Genomic DNA, 17,685 nt, shown 5'->3' with positions numbered 1-17,685 from the left:
ATAATTACACTGTGTGGCCAAATGAAGTTCATTCTACAGATGGCAGGCTGATTTAATAAAATAAATCACATGATCATAAAGGGATGCAATGGAACATTTTTATTTATTTATTTATTTGACAGGCAGAGTGGACAGTGAGAGAGAGAGAGAAAAAGGTCTTCCTTTTGCCGTTGGTTCACCCTCCAATGGCCGGCGCACCGCGCTGATCCGAAGGCAGGAGCCAGGTACCTATCCTGGTCTCCCATGGGGTGCAGGGCCCAAGTACTTGGGCCATCCTCCACTGCACTCCCTGGCCACAGCAGAGAGCTGGCCTGGAAGAGGGGCAACCGGGACAGAATCCGGCACCCCGACTGGGACTAGAACCTGGTGTGCCGGCGCCGCAAGGCGGAGGATTAGCCTAGTGAGCCGCAGCACCAGCGCAAAGGAACATTTGACAAATATTCAACATTCACTCGTGATTTAAAATAAGACTAACTCCCAGAAGACTAGAGAGGGAAACTAACTCAGTAGCAAGCAACTACAAAAGACCTACAACTGATGCTATGCTTGCTGGTGAGAGACCAAGTGCTTTCCCTTTAAGACTGGGAATAAGGGGAAAACATCTACTCTCACCACTCTTATTCAACATGGTGCTGGATGTCCTAGCCCACAACTCGGGAGAAAAGTCAAAGCACACAGCTCAGAGAGACGAAAAAAAACTGTCCTTCTCTGCAGGAACATGACTGCCTCAGAGAAAAACCCCGAGGAATCTACCAGAGACAGAAACTTCAAAGAGAGAGAGTTCAATGAGGTCACTAAGTAAACAAGATAAAACCGAGGCCCTGATGTGAAATAAATATAGATAACAGCATATAACTGTATACCTCTACACCAGCAATGAACGCAGGGATACTGAAATTTTAAAATATAACACCGTTACAAATACACAAAAAATCTAACACTTGGGTGTAAGCCTAACAAAACATGTTCAGGACACGCATGTTCAACAATAAAAAATCAAATGCTGACACAAGTGAAATAAACCAAAAGAGTTCTAAATGAATGGAGAAACATATCATGTTCATGGATTGGAAGAATTAACATAGTAACAATGTCAATTCCACCCACACTGACATGTAGATTTAAAATAATTTCTGTCAAAATCTCAAAAAACTTATAGACAATACTGGTCTAACACATGTATGAAAAGGCAGAGTAATCAGAATAACTTTGAAGAAGAAAAAAAATGGGAAGAATTTGTCTATTGGATTTCAAGATGTTATACAGGGCTCAGCACTGTGGTTTAGAGGGTAAAGCCGCCACCTGCAGTGCTGACATCCCATGTGGGTATCAGTTCTAGTCCCGGCTGCTCCACTTTCACTCCAGCTCTCTGCTATGGCCTGGAAAGCAATGGAAGATGGCCCAATTGTTCGGGCCCCTGCACCAGCATGGATGACCTGGAGGAAGCTCCTGGCTCCTGGCTCTGAATTGGCTCAGTTCTAGCCACTGTGGCCATCTAGGGTTATAGACCCACAGATAGAAGACTTCTCTCTTTCTCTCTCTCTCCCTCTGCCTCTCTGTAACTCTGCTTTTCAAATAAATAAATAAATCTTTAAAAAAAGAAAAGAAAAAGATGTTGGGGCCAGCGCCATGGCACAGTAAATTAACCCTCCACCTGCAGTGCTGGCATCCCATATGGGCACCAGTTCTAGTCCCGGCTGCTCCTCTTCCAATCCAGCTCTCTGCTGCAGGTTGGGAAAGCAGTAGAAGATGGCCCAAGTCCTTGGGCCCCTGCACCCACGTGGGAGACCAGGAAGAAGCTCCTGGCTCCTGATCGGTGCAGCTCTAACCGTTGCAGCCATTTTGTTAGTGAACCAATGGAAGGAAGACCTTTCTCTCTCTCTCACTGTCTGTAACTACCTCTCAAAGAGAATCTTTAAAAAAAAAAAAAAAAGATGTTATGTGGCCATAATCAAGACCATGTGATATTGGCAGAGGAACAGGTAACACAGGTCAATGAAACAGAATCCAGAAATAGATCAACACAAATATGGCCAACTCATCTTTGTCAAAGTTTCAAAATCAATTCAGTGTAGGAAAAACAGCCTTTTCAACAAATCGATGCTCATAGGCAAAATAAATCAATCTCAACCTAAACATCATCTTCTACAAAATTTAATTGAAATGGGTCATGAATGCAAATATAAAATTTTAAAACTACAAAATTTTTATTAAAAAAAAAAAAACCAGAAAAAAAGAAAAAGCAGCAGCAGGATGGGTCTAAGAAACCCATGACCTAAATGTATCGGAGTGCGTGGCTTTGATTCCCAGCCCCAGCTCCTGGTTCTGTTTCCAGCTTCCTGCCTATGTGCACTCTTGGAGGTGCCAGGTGACGGCTCAAGTAATGGAGGCCCTTCCACCCACATGGGAAAACTGGATTGAGTTCCTAGCTCCCAGATTCAGCCTGGCCCAGTCCTGGCCTTTGCCACCATTTGGGGACAGAACCAGAGAGTTGGATAGGATCTCTCTCTCTCTCTCTTTCTGTATGTTTCTGTCTCTCTCAAGTAAATAGAAATGAAATTTCAAAGGGAAAAATCTTTGAAGACAAAGCATTTTTAAATGTGGTATCAACAGCACAATCCATAGAAGGAAAATTGTATGTTAGACCTCATCAAAATTACAGACATTTTGCTTTTCAAAAGACTCCACTAAAAGGAATAAGGGAATTTATTTATAGACCACTTATCTCACAAAATCCTCTATTTAGAATACAAGTATAAAGAATTTTCAAAATTCAGCAATTAGAAGATGGACAGAGAGTAGACACTTCACAAGATATGCATGCAGTTAGCACACTAAAAGATGTTCATCATTAGACAATAGAAAACTGCATATTAAAACCACAATGGTATCTCACTAAACACCTATGAGGGAATGACAAGAATTAAAACTATTGACAACGCCAAGTGCTGGCAAAGATCAAGAAACTGGATCATTCATACACTGCTGATGGCAATGTAAAACAGTACTGCCATTTCTTTAAAACTCAACACGTAACGATCATTCAAAACAGCAACTGCACTTATACTACAGAAAAATCGAAACAAAAGTCTGTATACCAACGTTCATAGGAGTTTTATTCATACCAGCACAAATTTTTTTTAACATTTAAAATTGATTTAGAGAGTCATAGAAATACAGGGGAAGATGAGGGCTTCATAAAAGGGAGAGGGTGATCAGAAAAATGAACCAGGAGTTTCATCCCAGGCAGAGAGCAGACCAAGGGCCACATTTGGGAATTACCAGCACAAAATTAACACCATCTCAGATGTCTTTGACCAGGTAAATGGTCATTAAATAAACAGTAGCGGCCGGTGCCACGGCTCAATAGGCTAATCCTCCGCCTTGCGGCGCCGGCACACCGGGTTCTAGACCCAGTCGGGGCGCTGGATTCTGTCCCGGTTGCCCCTCTTCCAGGCCAGCTCTCTGCTGTGGCCAGGGAGTGCAGTGGAGGATGGCCCGAGTGCTTGGGCCCTGCACCCCATGGGAGACCAGGAGGAGGCACCTGGCTCCTGCCATCGGATCAGCACAGTGTGCCGGCCGCAGCGCGCCAGCTGCAGCAGCCATTGGAGGGTGAACCAATGGCAAAGGAAGACCTTTCTCTCTGTCTCTCTCACTATCCACTCTGCCTGTAAAAAAATAAAAAAATTAAAAAAAAAAAAACAGTGGTCCAGCCATACCACGGGGTATAACTTAAGTAAGAAAAAGCAAAGGATGACTTCATCCATGCAACAGCTGCAATAACTCTCCAGAAAACTATGCATAATGGAAAAAATAAATCCAAAAAGGTAACGTAATGTATGATTGCATCTATATCTTTATGTCATCCTTGAAATGATACAATCTAAAAACTGGAGAACAAATTAGCATTTGTGCTAAGGCAGGTCAAGAAGGATAACAAGGAAGTGAGTGTGACTGCAAAAGAACAGCAGGGGAGCCAGCAATGTGGCATTGCTGGTAAGTCGCAGCCTGCAACACTGGCATCCCAGTGGGTGCCATTTTTTGCCCCAGCTGCTTTACTTCCAATCCAGCTCCCTGCTAGTACCTAGGAAAGCAGCAGAGGATGGCCCAAGTGCTTCAGCCCCTGTAACCACATGGGAGACCCTGAAGCTCCTGGCTTCAGCCTGGCCCAGCCCTGGCTGTTGCGGCCATCTGGGGAGTGAACCAGTGGGTAGAAGTGTTCTCTCTGTAATTCATCCAAGTAAATAATTTTTTTAAAGATTCATTTAAAAGGCAGAGCTACAAAGAGAGCCAGAGAGAGACAAGGAGAGAAAGAGATCTTCAATCCATTGGTTTACTCTACAAATGGCTACAACAACCAGAGTTGGGCCAATCCAAAGCCAGTAGCCAGGAGCTTCTTCCAGGTCTCCCACATGGGTGCAGGGGCCCAAGCACTTGGGCCATCTCCACTGCTTTCCTAGGCACATTAGCAGGGAGCTAGATCAGAAGTGGAGCGGCTGGGACAAAAACCAGGGCCCATACAGGATGCCAACAATGCAGGCGGTGGCTTTACCCGCCACACCACAGCGCCACCCCAATAAACTTTAAAAAAAGGACAGCAAGAGGGATCCTAGGGGTGTTGCAAATGTCCTGTGTCTGGACTATATCAATAATAGTATCCTGATTGTGCTACTGCATTACAGTTCGTAATGTTACTCTGAGTGGAAAAAGGATAAAAGGCATATGGGGTCCACCTGTATTATTTCTTACAACTGTGAATTTGTAATTACCTTAATGTAAGACAATTGTTTTTAAATTCTTCCATAAAATATTCACTCCTTCTTTGAACCCAAATCTTTCTCAATTACTGGCTGTATTAGCAAACATACAGTAGTATGGTTGAGCTGATACTGTCTGGATACAAACAGAAGGTTTTTTTTTTTTTTTTTTTTTTTTTTGACAGGCAGAGTGGACAGTGAGAGAGAGAGAGACAGAGAGAAAGGTCTTCCTTTGCCGCTGGTTCACCCTCCAGTGGCCGCCGCGGCCGGCGCACCGCGCTGATCCAATGGCAGGAGCCAGGAGCCAGGTACTTATCCTGGTCTCCCATGGGGTGCAGGGCCCAAGCACTTGGGCCATCCTCCACTGCACTCCCGGGCCATAGCAGAGAGCTGGCCTGGAAGAGGGGTACCCGGGACAGAACCGGCGCCCCGACCGGGACTAGAACCCAGTGTGCCGGCGCCGCAAGGCGGAGGATTAGCCTAGTGAGCCGTGGCGCCGGCAAACAGAAGGTTTTGTAAAGTTTACTGTGCACCAAGAAATGATTTGAACAGAGTAACAGAAAAATCTATGGTGAAAGATGAAACAAAGTCAGTTTCACGAAGAAGAGAATTGTCTCTAAGCCAGCTGGTCGGAACAACAAGGTCGCACACCCACCAAGTAAAGCCACACGTTCACAGACAGGTAGCAGGGAAGCACAAGTGTACCCATCCTCTCTTCACTCTCTTCGGAGGGCTGTCAAATTCTCAGCTCCAAAAACACATTTTTTAAAAAAAAGAATACTAGTTTCACCCGCAGAGGTTGGTTGTAGGTCATTTAAATTCTTTTTCTGATGCCTTCCCTATCTTCTACAACTTACTGAACTATGTTCTTTTGTTCCACAGACAAATAAACGGCACTTGTAACTTTTTTTTTTTTTTTTTTGACAGGCAGAGTTAGACATTGAGAGAGAGAGAGAGAGAGAGACAAAGAGAAAGGTCTTCCTTCTGTTGGTTCACCCCCCAAATGGCTGCTGCAGCCGGCACTGTGCCGATCCAAAGCCAGGAGCCAGGTGCTTCCTCCTGGTCTCCCATGGGGTGCAGGGCCCAAGCACTTGAGCCATCCTCCACTGCCTTCCTGGGCCACAGCAGAGAGCTGGAGTGGAAGAGGAGCAACCAGGACATAATCCAGCGCCCCAACTGGGACTAGACCCCGGGGTGCCAGTGCCACAGGCAGGGGATTAGCCAAGTGAGCCGCGGCACCAGCCAACACTTGTAACTCTTTTAAGCATTATATTCAATGCATATGTCCAGACCCACACTCAATACAATGGACAGAGACCCTAAAAATAAGAGGCAAAGAAATTGCCCATCTCAAGTAACAAGAGGTTCACGTATCCTCTTCGAGTTTCTCACACTTCACATTTTACTTTAAAAAGCCATTGATTTAATAACCGTATCTTTTTTTTTTTTTTTTTTTTTTTTTTGACAGGCAGAGTGGACAGTGAGAGAGAGAGACAGAGAGAAAGGTCTTCCTTTTTGCCGTTGGTTCACCCTCCAATGGCCGCCGCGGCCGGCGCGCTGCGGCCGGCGCACCGCGCTGATCCGATGGCAGGAGCCAGGAGCCAGGTGCTTTTCCTGGTCTCCCATGGGGTGCAGGGCCCAAGCACCTGGGCCATCCTCCACTGCACTCCCTGGCCACGGCAGAGGGCTGGCCTGGAAGAGGGGCAACCGGGACAGAATCCGGCGCCCCGACCGGGACTAGAACCCGGTGTGCCGGCGCCGCTAGGCGGAGGATTAGCCTAGTGAGCCGCGGCGCCGGCCTAATAACCGTATCTTTCTAACACTGCAATAAAAGAAACACTGGCTGCCACACTTCTTAAGGGTAACTATGTGTCAAAGTTCCCGGAGCAGAAGTCCCACGTGGTGTTAACAGAGACCTGTCCTTTGCTGTCTCTCTCGAATTTTTCAGCCCCGTCTTTTCTCCTTTTTCTGCTGGCTCAACCCCCCCCCCCCCCCCCCCCCGCCATTGATTCCTCTTTCTCCTCTGGGTGTTACCGCATTCCCTGCTTGCTACCGACCTCATTCCCCTGCATCTCGTCCTCCCCTTGCCAGTCTGTGCTCCCTCCTACCTCCACGCCCTGCCTTGCTCCCATCACACTTCAAAGGGCTCCTATTTATAATGCTGACTGCTTGCACAGCCAGGCGCTGGTCGGTCCCCAGCCCTCTCCCTTCCAGCTCCTTCTTTTCTGCATCTGCCTTTCTCTGCCTGGCTCAGTTTTTCACGCCCATCTCTGCAAACTCTCTTCTTGACCCAACTGCCTCCCTCAAAAGTACAAGTGTGTTTATAGAGCACATATTTGTTAGCTGGATAAAAGTGCCAGCCAGTGTAGTGGAAACAGCAAGAGACCAGCAACCACCTCTAACCAAGTCCTTGTGCTTCCCTGGAGGGCTGGGGCAGCCGGATCTCCACAGTACTCTGTAGCTCTCGACAGGGAATTAACTACATTCCTACTGTAGAGATCAATAAGCAAACCCTCCTGCTCACCCAACACAGACTACAGCAAGCTCCCTAATTAGTTAGGGTCCACCTCCCGCATCACCATGGAGCCTCTCGCCAATCTATGTCTGTTCAGCAGTTAGCACTTTTAAGGCCGCTTTCTGCAAGACACACCAGCAGGCAATCATTGCCCTGGAGTGGATTTCATTTCGGGGAAGGGAGGGAGCAGTGTCGACAGTGAGAGGGCCTCCTCCAGTTCAAGTGCCTTCTAGAAAGGGCAAGGCTGTTGACTTGACACTAGGAAGTTGCTCCAATTTAACCTCTGGTAGCACCAGAGTCAAAGACTCAGAACCGCACAAGGAGAGAAGCTGTGAGTTTAAAACAAAAGGGGCACGGGGAGATAGGGTGCTTTCTAACCTGCCACACCGACCAGGCCCAAATGTTGTTCCGCTGCCTCTCCCAGCGAGCATCCTGATCACTGCGGCCTTTGTCCTCCTACAGCAACAAGCCAGGCCCCTGACCTTATGTGACATCCGTCTCCCAAACAAAGTGAGCACACAGTGCTGACTGCTGGAGGCGGACAGGGCCGGATGTATATGAATGTCAGCCATAAACGCAGAGACAGGATTGACCACAAAGCAAGAAGTCATTTCTGGGCCACATTACCCTGAGAGTTAAATGCCAGGCCAGGCTCTCACTAACTCCCAGCGGTGTCCCATCAAGGTCAACACCAGTGGCCGCGCGGGAGCAGAGTCAATGATTAACCCCGGTTCTCCACCGGCCCTGAATCAGCCCCAGAGGTCAGCACCTGCCGGCCACGTTCTCTCTCCAGTTCAGTAGCAGGAAGTGCACGGTACACAGCTCAGGCATCTGCTGCTGGTTGAAGGGTCACTAACACAGATCCGGGGAATGACACCGAGTTGGGCCTGCAAAGGAAACAGTTCCCTACAGGACTGGTAGAAGGAGGCAGAGCAGGCAAGGTAGGGGCCTGCCAGGCCAGGGATCCCAGCAAGCAAGTACAGAAGAAGCCGTGGGAATCTTTCACACAAGGTCACTCACTTGGAGACACAGAAGCAGAATGCCTCGACCAGGTAGACACAAGGAGGGCAAAAACAGCTCCCTGTTCCTTGGACTTGGCCCATGCTGGGCTCAAGTTTGGATCATAGGTATGAACCCAAGTGGCTCAAAGGACTTCCCCATAGGGATTCTACCAGACAACCAGTCTGCGTATTTTCCAGCATTTAGAACGCTTTGATTCTTGCTACGAGGACATGGAGAACTCAGTGTTTTCCAACCAGTTTGCCAGCTACGTCGTCCCTGTGCTGTCATCCAACCAGCTCTTTCTCTGGAGCACAGCAGACGGTTTGGGAAAAGACAAGGTTTTAACAACCTCCCCGGGCTACATCAGCCCAGTGCCTCCAGACCCATCTCCATGTCACCTTGGCTGAGCTCTGTCATGTATTTGCTTGACTTCTTTATATCCAGACTGGTTCCACAAAGTCTTTGAAGCATCCAGCCTTTTTTTTTCCTTTTTCCCCTCCTAACTGTAAGTGGATTCAAAGTTTCCCTACGTCCAGACACAGGCAGTATTTCTTCCCTTTGGACCACACACTTGAGAAACATGTGCAGAACTTTAACAAATAAAACAAAAAGAAGCAAAGAGAGAAGGCAAATGTTAAAAGGAAAAATGTGTGTGCTTGGCCATCTTCTCGCCTGCATCTGTGTAGCCCCCAAGGGTGAGGCCCAGCCATGACTTTAGAATTTCCCAAGTAAAGGATCACGCTGCTCCCGGTCCCCAACTCCTCCTGGCTGCTGACACAACCGCATGACTCCATCCACGCCAGGAGTCAGACACCTAGCCCTTTATTTTGTCTTTCATGAAATTATCCTAATGCTGCTGGCTCAGACAAGTTCTCTTTCTGAGTGATGCCTGAGGCAGGATTTTTCCATTCCCTCTAACTGTTCTCACACACATTTCCAGAATCCTAACGTGCGGTCACCATGAACACATGACTTACTCCAGAACTCAGAACTCACCAAACCACATCTATCTACTTCAGAGGCCACCTCCTTACTACTCTAAGAATTTCCAGTGCGATCCATGTGCCACCAACAACATGCCTAAATCCTTTTATGTAAGTCCAGCACCACAAATAGACAAGCACTCAAAAATATCTGTTGAATGAATAGATACACAAACACAACACAACACTATTCACTGCCTAGGCTAAGTCAAAATGCTGCAGTAGACATCTATCGCTGCTCAACAAACTATTTCAATACTCAGCAGCCTAAAAGAACCACCATGCACTAGCTCTCAGAATTTGGAGGGTAATGAATTTAGGAGTGACACAATGAACTGGATTCAGGCGCTCAGGGTTTCTCATCAGATTGCGGCCAAGATGTTCAGCCTGGCCTGCCTCCCACATCTGAGTGCCTGGGTGCAGTGCCATGCTCTGGCCCCTCTCTGCAGCTTCGTGCTAATGCAGACCCCGGGAGGCAGCCATGACGGCTCAAGTAATTGAGTCTCTGCCACCTACCTGGGAGACCTGGATTGAGTTCCTGACTCCTGGTTTCAGCCTCATCCAGCCCCAGCCATTATAGTATTTGGGGAGTGAGCCAGCAGATGGAGAACTCACTCTCCCTTCTCTCTTCCTTTCCAGCTTCCCCTCTCCAAGAAATAAATAAAAAAAGAAGATGCCAGCCAAGGCTGTCAGCATCCGAAGGCTTCCCTGGAGCTGGAGGGTCTGCTTCCAAGACAGCACATCCACACAGCAACAGTCCCCAAGGACACAGTCCTTCTGCAGGCTACTGAGTGACTTCACAACACGGTAGCAGCTTCCCACAGAGAGATGCAACACCAAGCCAGGAGCAAGGAACAATGCCTTTTTTTCACCTAGCAATGGAATTCACACACCAGCATTTCTATAACCATCTATTGGTTACACAAGTCACCCCAACTCAACATGGGAAGGTACTACAAAGGAGGAAGGCTACAAGGAAGTGTGCATCACTGGGGCCAACTGAGAAGCTGACTGCCATAAACATCTTCTACACCCTGGCTTACTTTGCCACTGCAGACATTTCTCTTGCCATATGCTTCTTATCTAAAGGATTTAGAGCGTATGACATATTCCATTTTCTGCTTAAAGGGATCAGATAATGATGCCAAATCTTTCCACCAAGTAGAAATCGACTTCATGATCTTGGCAAGCCTTAAGAAAAATATCTATCAGCCAGAGTCTAGAGAGTCAGAGAGTAACACAGATGGAGTAGGATTTCTGATAATAAAATTACAGCTTTTCCCCCTCTCAGATGTTAAGGACTCAAGTATGTGCAATATTCCAGTGGCTATAATTGTCCTTGACTATTAAAAACAGCCTCTGTCATTGCACTGCCTAGTTCTCGTGGTTCAACCAAAACCACATCTGGAAATGCATGTGGTCTCAGGCCCTCAGGAAATGGCTCAGGTCCTTCCTCACTCACATTCCCAGGCTTTAAACAGAGCCATGTTGGGGCTGGCACTGTGGCATAGCGGGTAAAGCCACTGACTACAGTGCCATCATCCATACGGGTGCCTGTTCGAGTCCTGGCTGCTCTACTTCTGATCCAGCTCTCTGCTGTGGCCTGGAAAAGCAGAAGATGGCCCAAGTGCTTGGGCCCCTGCACTGATGTGGGAGACCCGGAGAAGGCTCCTGGCTTCTGATAGGCACAGCTCTGACGATTGCAGTCAATTGGGGAGTAAACCAGTGGACTGAAGACCTCTCTCTCTCTCTGCCTCTCCATCTCTGTGTAACTCTTTCAAATAAATAAATAAATCTTAAAAAACAGAAACATAGATAGGACAGAGGTCTCCAAATACCCATCCGATTTGGAGAGATAAGCAAACACTCCACTCAGTTATTTGCTCTGCTCCTATAAACGTTAAAAGGTATCCCCACTCTCTAATTAAATATATATATATATATATAAAACAAAGTGGGGTGGTCTTTGTGGCACAGCTGGTTAAACTGCCACTTGGGACATCCATATACTAGATCTGAGTGCCTGAGTTCAAGTCTCACCACCACCTCCAATCCGGCCTCCTGCTAATGCACATCCTGGAGACAGCAGATGATGATGTAAGTGCTTGTGTCCCAGCACCCATGTGGGAGACCCAGACAGAGCTCCTGGCTTCAGCGCACCCAGCCCTGGCTACTGCTGGCATCTAGTGAGTAAACCAGTGGTTCAAAGTTCAATCAATCAGCATCTCCCCCCTCTTCCTTCAAATACATTTCTAAAAATAAAATGTATTCTCATTATAATGTACTTTTCAGGCAAGAAAAATGAACACTTTCCTCTGCCACACCTCACCATCCAAAAATCAAACTCGACCCTTTACCCGTGAGCCCTATCACCTCTCACCTGCTCGTTCACGGGGGAGAGTACAAATGCAGGCACCCAAGGCTTAGCAAAGAGCAAAAGCTCACAACGATCCTCTTCCCTTACTTTCGCCACACACATCAGCAGAGACGTGGACAGGTACTAATCCCACTGAAAACACAACTGGGCTGCTGAGGAGGTGCCAGAGAGCCATGGCTTCCTCTTGGGGGGCAGCACGGACGAACCACCCCAGGGTGTTCCATCTGCTCACGGAGGCCAGGGCAGGCTCTTTGTGGAAAGGATCCACCTGTGTCAAATTCACATTCTCCGCTCTCAGAGTCATCAACGACTTCCATTGCTCTTAGGGAAAAGAACAGAATCTGTAAGGTGCCCTGCACGCGTGAGCTGCTTCCTATTTGCCTCTACGCCTCTACTTCATTCCACACCGGACTTCCCACCACCCCTTACACTGTCTTCACTGGCCACACCCTGGCCTGATCACACTCCCGCCTGTCCCAAGCCTTCTGCACATGCTGTTTCCTCTGCTACACTACTTGTGGAGTTCTTAAAATCATCCTTCAGACCTTCATCCTCATTTTCCTCAGGAAACTTCCCTCCTGCTTCCCTCTCTCCACTTCCAAGTGCTCATCACAACAGAACTATACCCCTGTACATGTGATGATCCAGAAACCCCATTGTCCATTTCATTCCTACAACCTAGCACAGTGCCTGGCATCACCGAAATATTCCCTAGGAATCTGCTTAGTTAATGATGATCAACAAACTGTTCATTGAGTGGAAATTCCCAAAATCACAGCAACGACCCACTCCCAGGGGATCAAAAACTAGGGCTACTGAACATCAGAACTGCCCAGTCCATTTAAGCCCCTTCCCCTGGTTGTTCCACCGCACAGGTGTGACACGGGCAGGCATTCTCCTCCCTCTACTACGGACACGCAGGTCTAAAGAAGGTAAGACATCGTGCAACTCCATGGGTGACTGTTCTGAGGCCTGGACAAGGTGGTTTGGGAGTTTTGTCTTTTTATTTTCCTTTTTCTCCACCCAATGAAGTCTCAGCACTTTCTCTTTACATGGCATGTGAATGTACTGGGATTTTCTGGGTCACCTGGGCACCCTGGAAGTCCTGCCCTTAGCGTCCCCACTGGAACAGGTAGAAAATGCCAGGCTGCTCAACCAAGCTCAAGGCTCCCAGGTGTGGTCCCTAAGGATGGTCGCATGTCCCACCTGTCCCGGTGTAAGCAATCTCCCTGACGTCACTCTTCCCCAGTTCTTCTTTCTGCACTGGGATGCTGCGGCCAAATCCTCTCCAGGACACAGCAGCAGCCAAATCTACTCCACTCCCCCAAAGGAAAAAACAAAAACAAAAAAACCCACTCCTTCCTGACAGCACCCCAGGAAGGCTGCAGCCTCTGCTCTGTCCTCCCAGCCACGAAAAGTGGAACGCTCCGTAAGAATGCTGCATCTTGTAAGATGCACTCCCTCTGGAAATCTTCACTGTAACTGGAATCTAACGGATTTTTTTAAAATAAATATATTTTAACCCATCCCCAGGACAACATCCATTCTTCTGCCTTGCAGTTAGCCAATTTAAGCTTTCTTGGTCGTTCTCATCGTTTCAGATTTACTAAGGGGAATTGGTTCCAAAGATGTGGTAATGTCTAGAATCTTTTGCAGAAACTTCTTGGAAAAGGAAGATTCTTTTTCACTTCTGATTCTTAAGAATTTGGTACCTAAAAGGCACTCAGGGTATCAAATTACTGAAGATGTGCTATTTCTCTCCTGAATTTAGCCACCTAAAGCAACAAACCTGTTGTGATCGCCTCAACCACAGCACCTATAACCTTTAGTTTTAAGATTTATTTATTTGAAAGAGTCACAGAGAGGCACAGGCAGAGGCAGAGAGAAAGAGAAAGGTCTTCCATCTGCCGGTTCACTCCCCAAATGGCTGTCATGGTGCAGCTGGGCCAATCCAGAGCCAGGAGCCAGGAGCTTCTTCCAGGTCTCCCACGCGGATGCAGGGGCCCAACCAGTTGGGCCATCCTCTACTGCACTCCCAGGCCACCGCAGAGAGCTGGGTCAGAAGTGGAGCAGCCAAGACTTGAATCGGCATCCATATGGGATGCCGGCACTGCAGGCAGAGGCTTTACCTGCTATGCCACAGTGCCGGCCCTAGTACCTGTAACTTTGTCATTCTGTTTGTTCATCCTGTTCCCCACAAGAGCCTGGTGGGAAACAGAGCAGGGAAAACCTAGGAGTGGTGGGGCAAAGGAGGTGGGAAGCCCGTATTTGATTTCCCGAGATTGGGTGACACTGTCAGACAGTTGTGTGAACAACTCACAAGCAGCCAAAATTAAAGGGCTGTGTTGGAGAGAGAAAAATTCAACATCACTGAATTTGAAAAAAATTCTCATTAGGGCCACAGAATATAAAAGGTGGACATTGTGTGAGAAGGAGATTACAGGATGAGGAACACGCCAGATCGGAGTACAGGAGACCGGGTATGTGACGACATAATGCACAAGTGGTCCGCTGTACGAAATTCCTAGATTTCTCATTAATTTCACCCAAGAAGGCTCCCTTCTCCACGCTCTCCCCTCATGGCACCTGGCCGCTCCTCTCAGGGCTGTGTGTCCGGGCCTGCCCATCCTCCTGCCGTCCACAAGCCCTTTTCTTCTCCCTCTCTGTTCCTCCCTCCTCCGGGCTGAGTCACGGTCCGCGTGTCACCCACCCACCCCTGTGACTCTCACACCCTGCTTCTCGCTGTGTTCATTCCTCTTCGCAGCCCTCACAGAACTGAGCAGCAGAGCCTGCTCTCAGCAACTGTTCGGTGAGCCCATCTGTAAATGCCATGTTGAAAAATCCCCCAGGGGGCCGGCGCCATGGCTCACTAGGCTAATCCTCCACCTTGCGGCGCCGGCACCCCGGGTTCTAGTCCCGGTCGGGGCGCCGGATTCTGTCCCGGTTGCCCCTCTTCCAGGCCAGCTCTCTGCTGTGGCCAGGGAGTGCAGTGGAGGATGGCCCAAGCCCTTGGGCCCTGCACCCCATGGGAGACCAGGAGAAGCACCTGGCTCCTGCTTTCAGATCAGTGCGGTGCGCCGGCCATAGTGCGCCGGCCACGGCGGCCATTGCGGGGTGAACCAACGGCAAAAGGAAGACCTTTCTCTCTCTCTCTCTCTGTCCACTCTGCCTGTCAAAAAAAAAAAAAAAAAATACCCCAGGGAAGTGAAGGATGGCGGGACGGGCTCCATGCCATCATCTTCTCCCTTGTGCACTCTCCTGAGATACGTGCTGCGTGCTGGGCATTCTGAGAGTGCCTGATGACCCCCAAATCATATTACCTGGCACAGGAGCCAAAGTGGCTCTTTTATCATCCTCAAACTACCAGCAGCTTTTAAAGGCAAAATTTGTCCTTCCACGATCAATAGGAGCATATTGATATTGCTCTTAGCAGACAAGATTTGTCCATTCTCGTGGGAAATAATTTTAATTCCTAAATGAAAGCCCCCAATCAGGCTAATGCTTGGTCATGGGATTTTCCGGGAACTCTGAGGGCATCTCCCTTGTTGGCTCTCCATTCCTGGAATCCACATTTAGCAACCATCCAGCGACTGGCATGCACGATGGCCAGACCCGAGCATGGCAGGGGAGACAAAGCAGAGAATCAAATGTGCAACAACCCCCCAGTCTCTGAAAACGGTAGGGTCTACGGAGCAGCCAGGGAAGTTCTCGAAGGAGCTGGAATTTGAGCTAAGCCTAATCTCTGAGAAATCAAGAAATTCTGCTGTGTGTAGTTACGGACAAGGGAAAGAGAGGTTAACTGTGGAGAGGCCTCATTTCACTGCCAGATGGTACTCATTCACCTCCCCAACGCCATCCCTGTGCCAAAGGGCTCTGGCCACTGCCACAGACCCCGGGGGCAGTGGACATTTCCTTTTCTAAACCGCAAACACAGGCAGGCATTTGGCTTAGCAGTTAACTGGGAAGCCTGCATCCCATATCAGATTCCCCATGTTTGAGTCCAGGTTCTGCTTCCAATTCCAGCATCCTGCTAACACACACCCTGGGAGGCAGCAGATGTTGGCTCCATTGGTTGGATTCCCGCCACCCACGTGAGAATGAGTTCCTGACTCCCAGCTTTGGCCCACCCACTTCTGGCCATTGCATGCATTTAGGAAGTGAGTGAGAAAATGGGAGCTCTCTCATCTCTACTTTTTGCCTCTCAAATAATATTTTTTCAGATGGAAAACACATCAAAGGACATGGAACTGAGAAAAGCAGCGTGCTATGAAATAAGGTGCCAGGGAATGAACAACCCTTTCAAAGAATGTTTGATGGAATCCCCTAAGAGACCAGGAAAACCCATTTCTCTGGCAAGAAGGGACGTGAAATAGTTCACATACCCCAAACCGTGCCTGCTCTGCCAGCGAGGCACGATCCTTCCTGCAGGGCGAGGAAATGCCGCATGACCCCGGCGCTCGTGAATTCCTGCGTGGTGAGCAATCAGGCTCTCTCCTTTGTGGCTGCAAAAAGCACGATTATGAGGTATCCGTCCAGAATACCTCTGTGGTGTTGCTCATTTCCTAGTTTTCACCAAATGTTCTGAGAGTTTACAACTTTTAATGCTCAAGCTCAGGCCAAGATGAAGTGCTTGATAATCAAAAATGATAAAACAGCATTTTACAGGTTTTTTGGCCTAAGACAGTGGCCAATAAAACTAGCATAAATGATGAAAGGAGGTTGGACTGTCTCCTAAAACCTGTCAAACAGACTTTTCAATGGGATAAAATTCCTTAAAGAAATGCCAGCTTTTGTCATAATAGTGATTCCTTCTTCTGGGGCATAGAAAGGCTAAACACTGGTGCACAAATTTAAGAAACATTTTTTACCCGATTATAAAATCATATCTAATTGCTCTCCTCCCAATATGCAATAGAATCTGACAATTATTCTATATTGCTAACAAAAACCACGTAACAGATAGCATCTATCTACTAAATGGACACATTTTAACCCATGAAAGGATCTCAGCACAACTGTTCAGCAGTCAATTTCAGAAGCAAAGGCTAGGGGCGGCACCTTGGCATGGTGGGAAAAGCTGACATCTGCAGTACCGGCATCCCATGTGGGAGCCGATTCGACTCCTGGATGCTCCTATTCTGATCCGGCTCCCTGCTATGGGCTGGGAAAGCAGTGGGCCGTTGGCCCAAATGCTTGGGCCCCTGCACCCATGCAGGAGACCTGAAAGAAGTTCCCAGCTCCAGCTTTTATGGCAATTTGGGGAATGAACCAGTGGATGGAAAATATCTCTCCCTCCCTCTCTCTCTCTCTCTCTCTCTCTGTAACTTTGCCTTTCAAATTAATAACAAACATTAGGGGGAAAAAAACAGCAAAGGCTAGCAAGGTGTATGCTGCAGTTCGAACACGATTTGGCTCCCTGGCTCATATAGACTTTTAAACCTCGAAGTCCAACGTAGGCTCATACATTCAGGGTGGAAGCGTGACCCAACAGCGGCCTCTGAAGGAGGGGTGCCCTTGCTGGTGCACACTCCACTATGTCCTAAGAGGAACCCCTTGGTGTTACCTCCCTAGCACTCAAACTCCGTGTTCTCCACCAGTGATACATCTGGACTAACCCGCTTGTCATTTCCTTCTCAGATTGACGTGGGTCAAGGCAGTTCTCTCTCCTGAATCGACATAATGAAAACACTGTGAACGAACCACAAGGCAGCCCTATCAAAGGGTCGAAATGCAGGAGCCTAAGTCTCCACAAAGGATCTCAGATATTCTCTTTCCCCTATCGTGTTTCATTTCTCCACTCAGAGCTATGATAGAGAACCTAGAAGGTTCTAATAAAATACCTGCCACCCCATGTGTGTGGCAGTTTGATTTTCCCTAAACCTTGGATCACACACAGTTCTCAGCTACCCTTAAGTCAGCCACCCAGATTACTCCACACTGACATGAGCTTTGATATGCTGGGTGTAAGGGTGATTTTTCAAAAAATGACAATTCAAAGTGAAGTCGTTTTACTCTGGAACCCACTGGACGTACCTAGCAAAGCAAGGGCAC

General features: G+C 48.1%; 1 protein-coding gene across 18 annotated transcripts in view; it reads right to left on the bottom strand.

Moving 5' to 3' along the window:
- Positions 1 to 17,685, bottom strand: part of CGNL1 (cingulin like 1) — a 176,406-nt gene that overhangs the window by 63,903 nt on the left and 94,818 nt on the right. For 8 of the 18 annotated variants that reach the window (XM_051821926.2, XM_051821932.2, XM_051821927.2 and 5 more), the window contains one exon: positions 16,017 to 16,136. The exons of the other annotated variants lie outside the window; for them this stretch is intronic. In XM_051821926.2, coding sequence (XP_051677886.2) covers positions 16,017 to 16,136 — 120 coding nt within the window. The remainder of the gene's footprint in view (positions 1 to 16,016; positions 16,137 to 17,685) is intronic. 18 annotated transcript variants of the gene reach the window in all.

The sequence above is a fragment of the Oryctolagus cuniculus genome, chromosome 12, assembly GCF_964237555.1.
Source record: "Oryctolagus cuniculus chromosome 12, mOryCun1.1, whole genome shotgun sequence".
Lineage (NCBI taxonomy): Eukaryota > Metazoa > Chordata > Mammalia > Lagomorpha > Leporidae > Oryctolagus > Oryctolagus cuniculus.
This window is presented reverse-complemented; position numbering and strand designations above follow the sequence as displayed.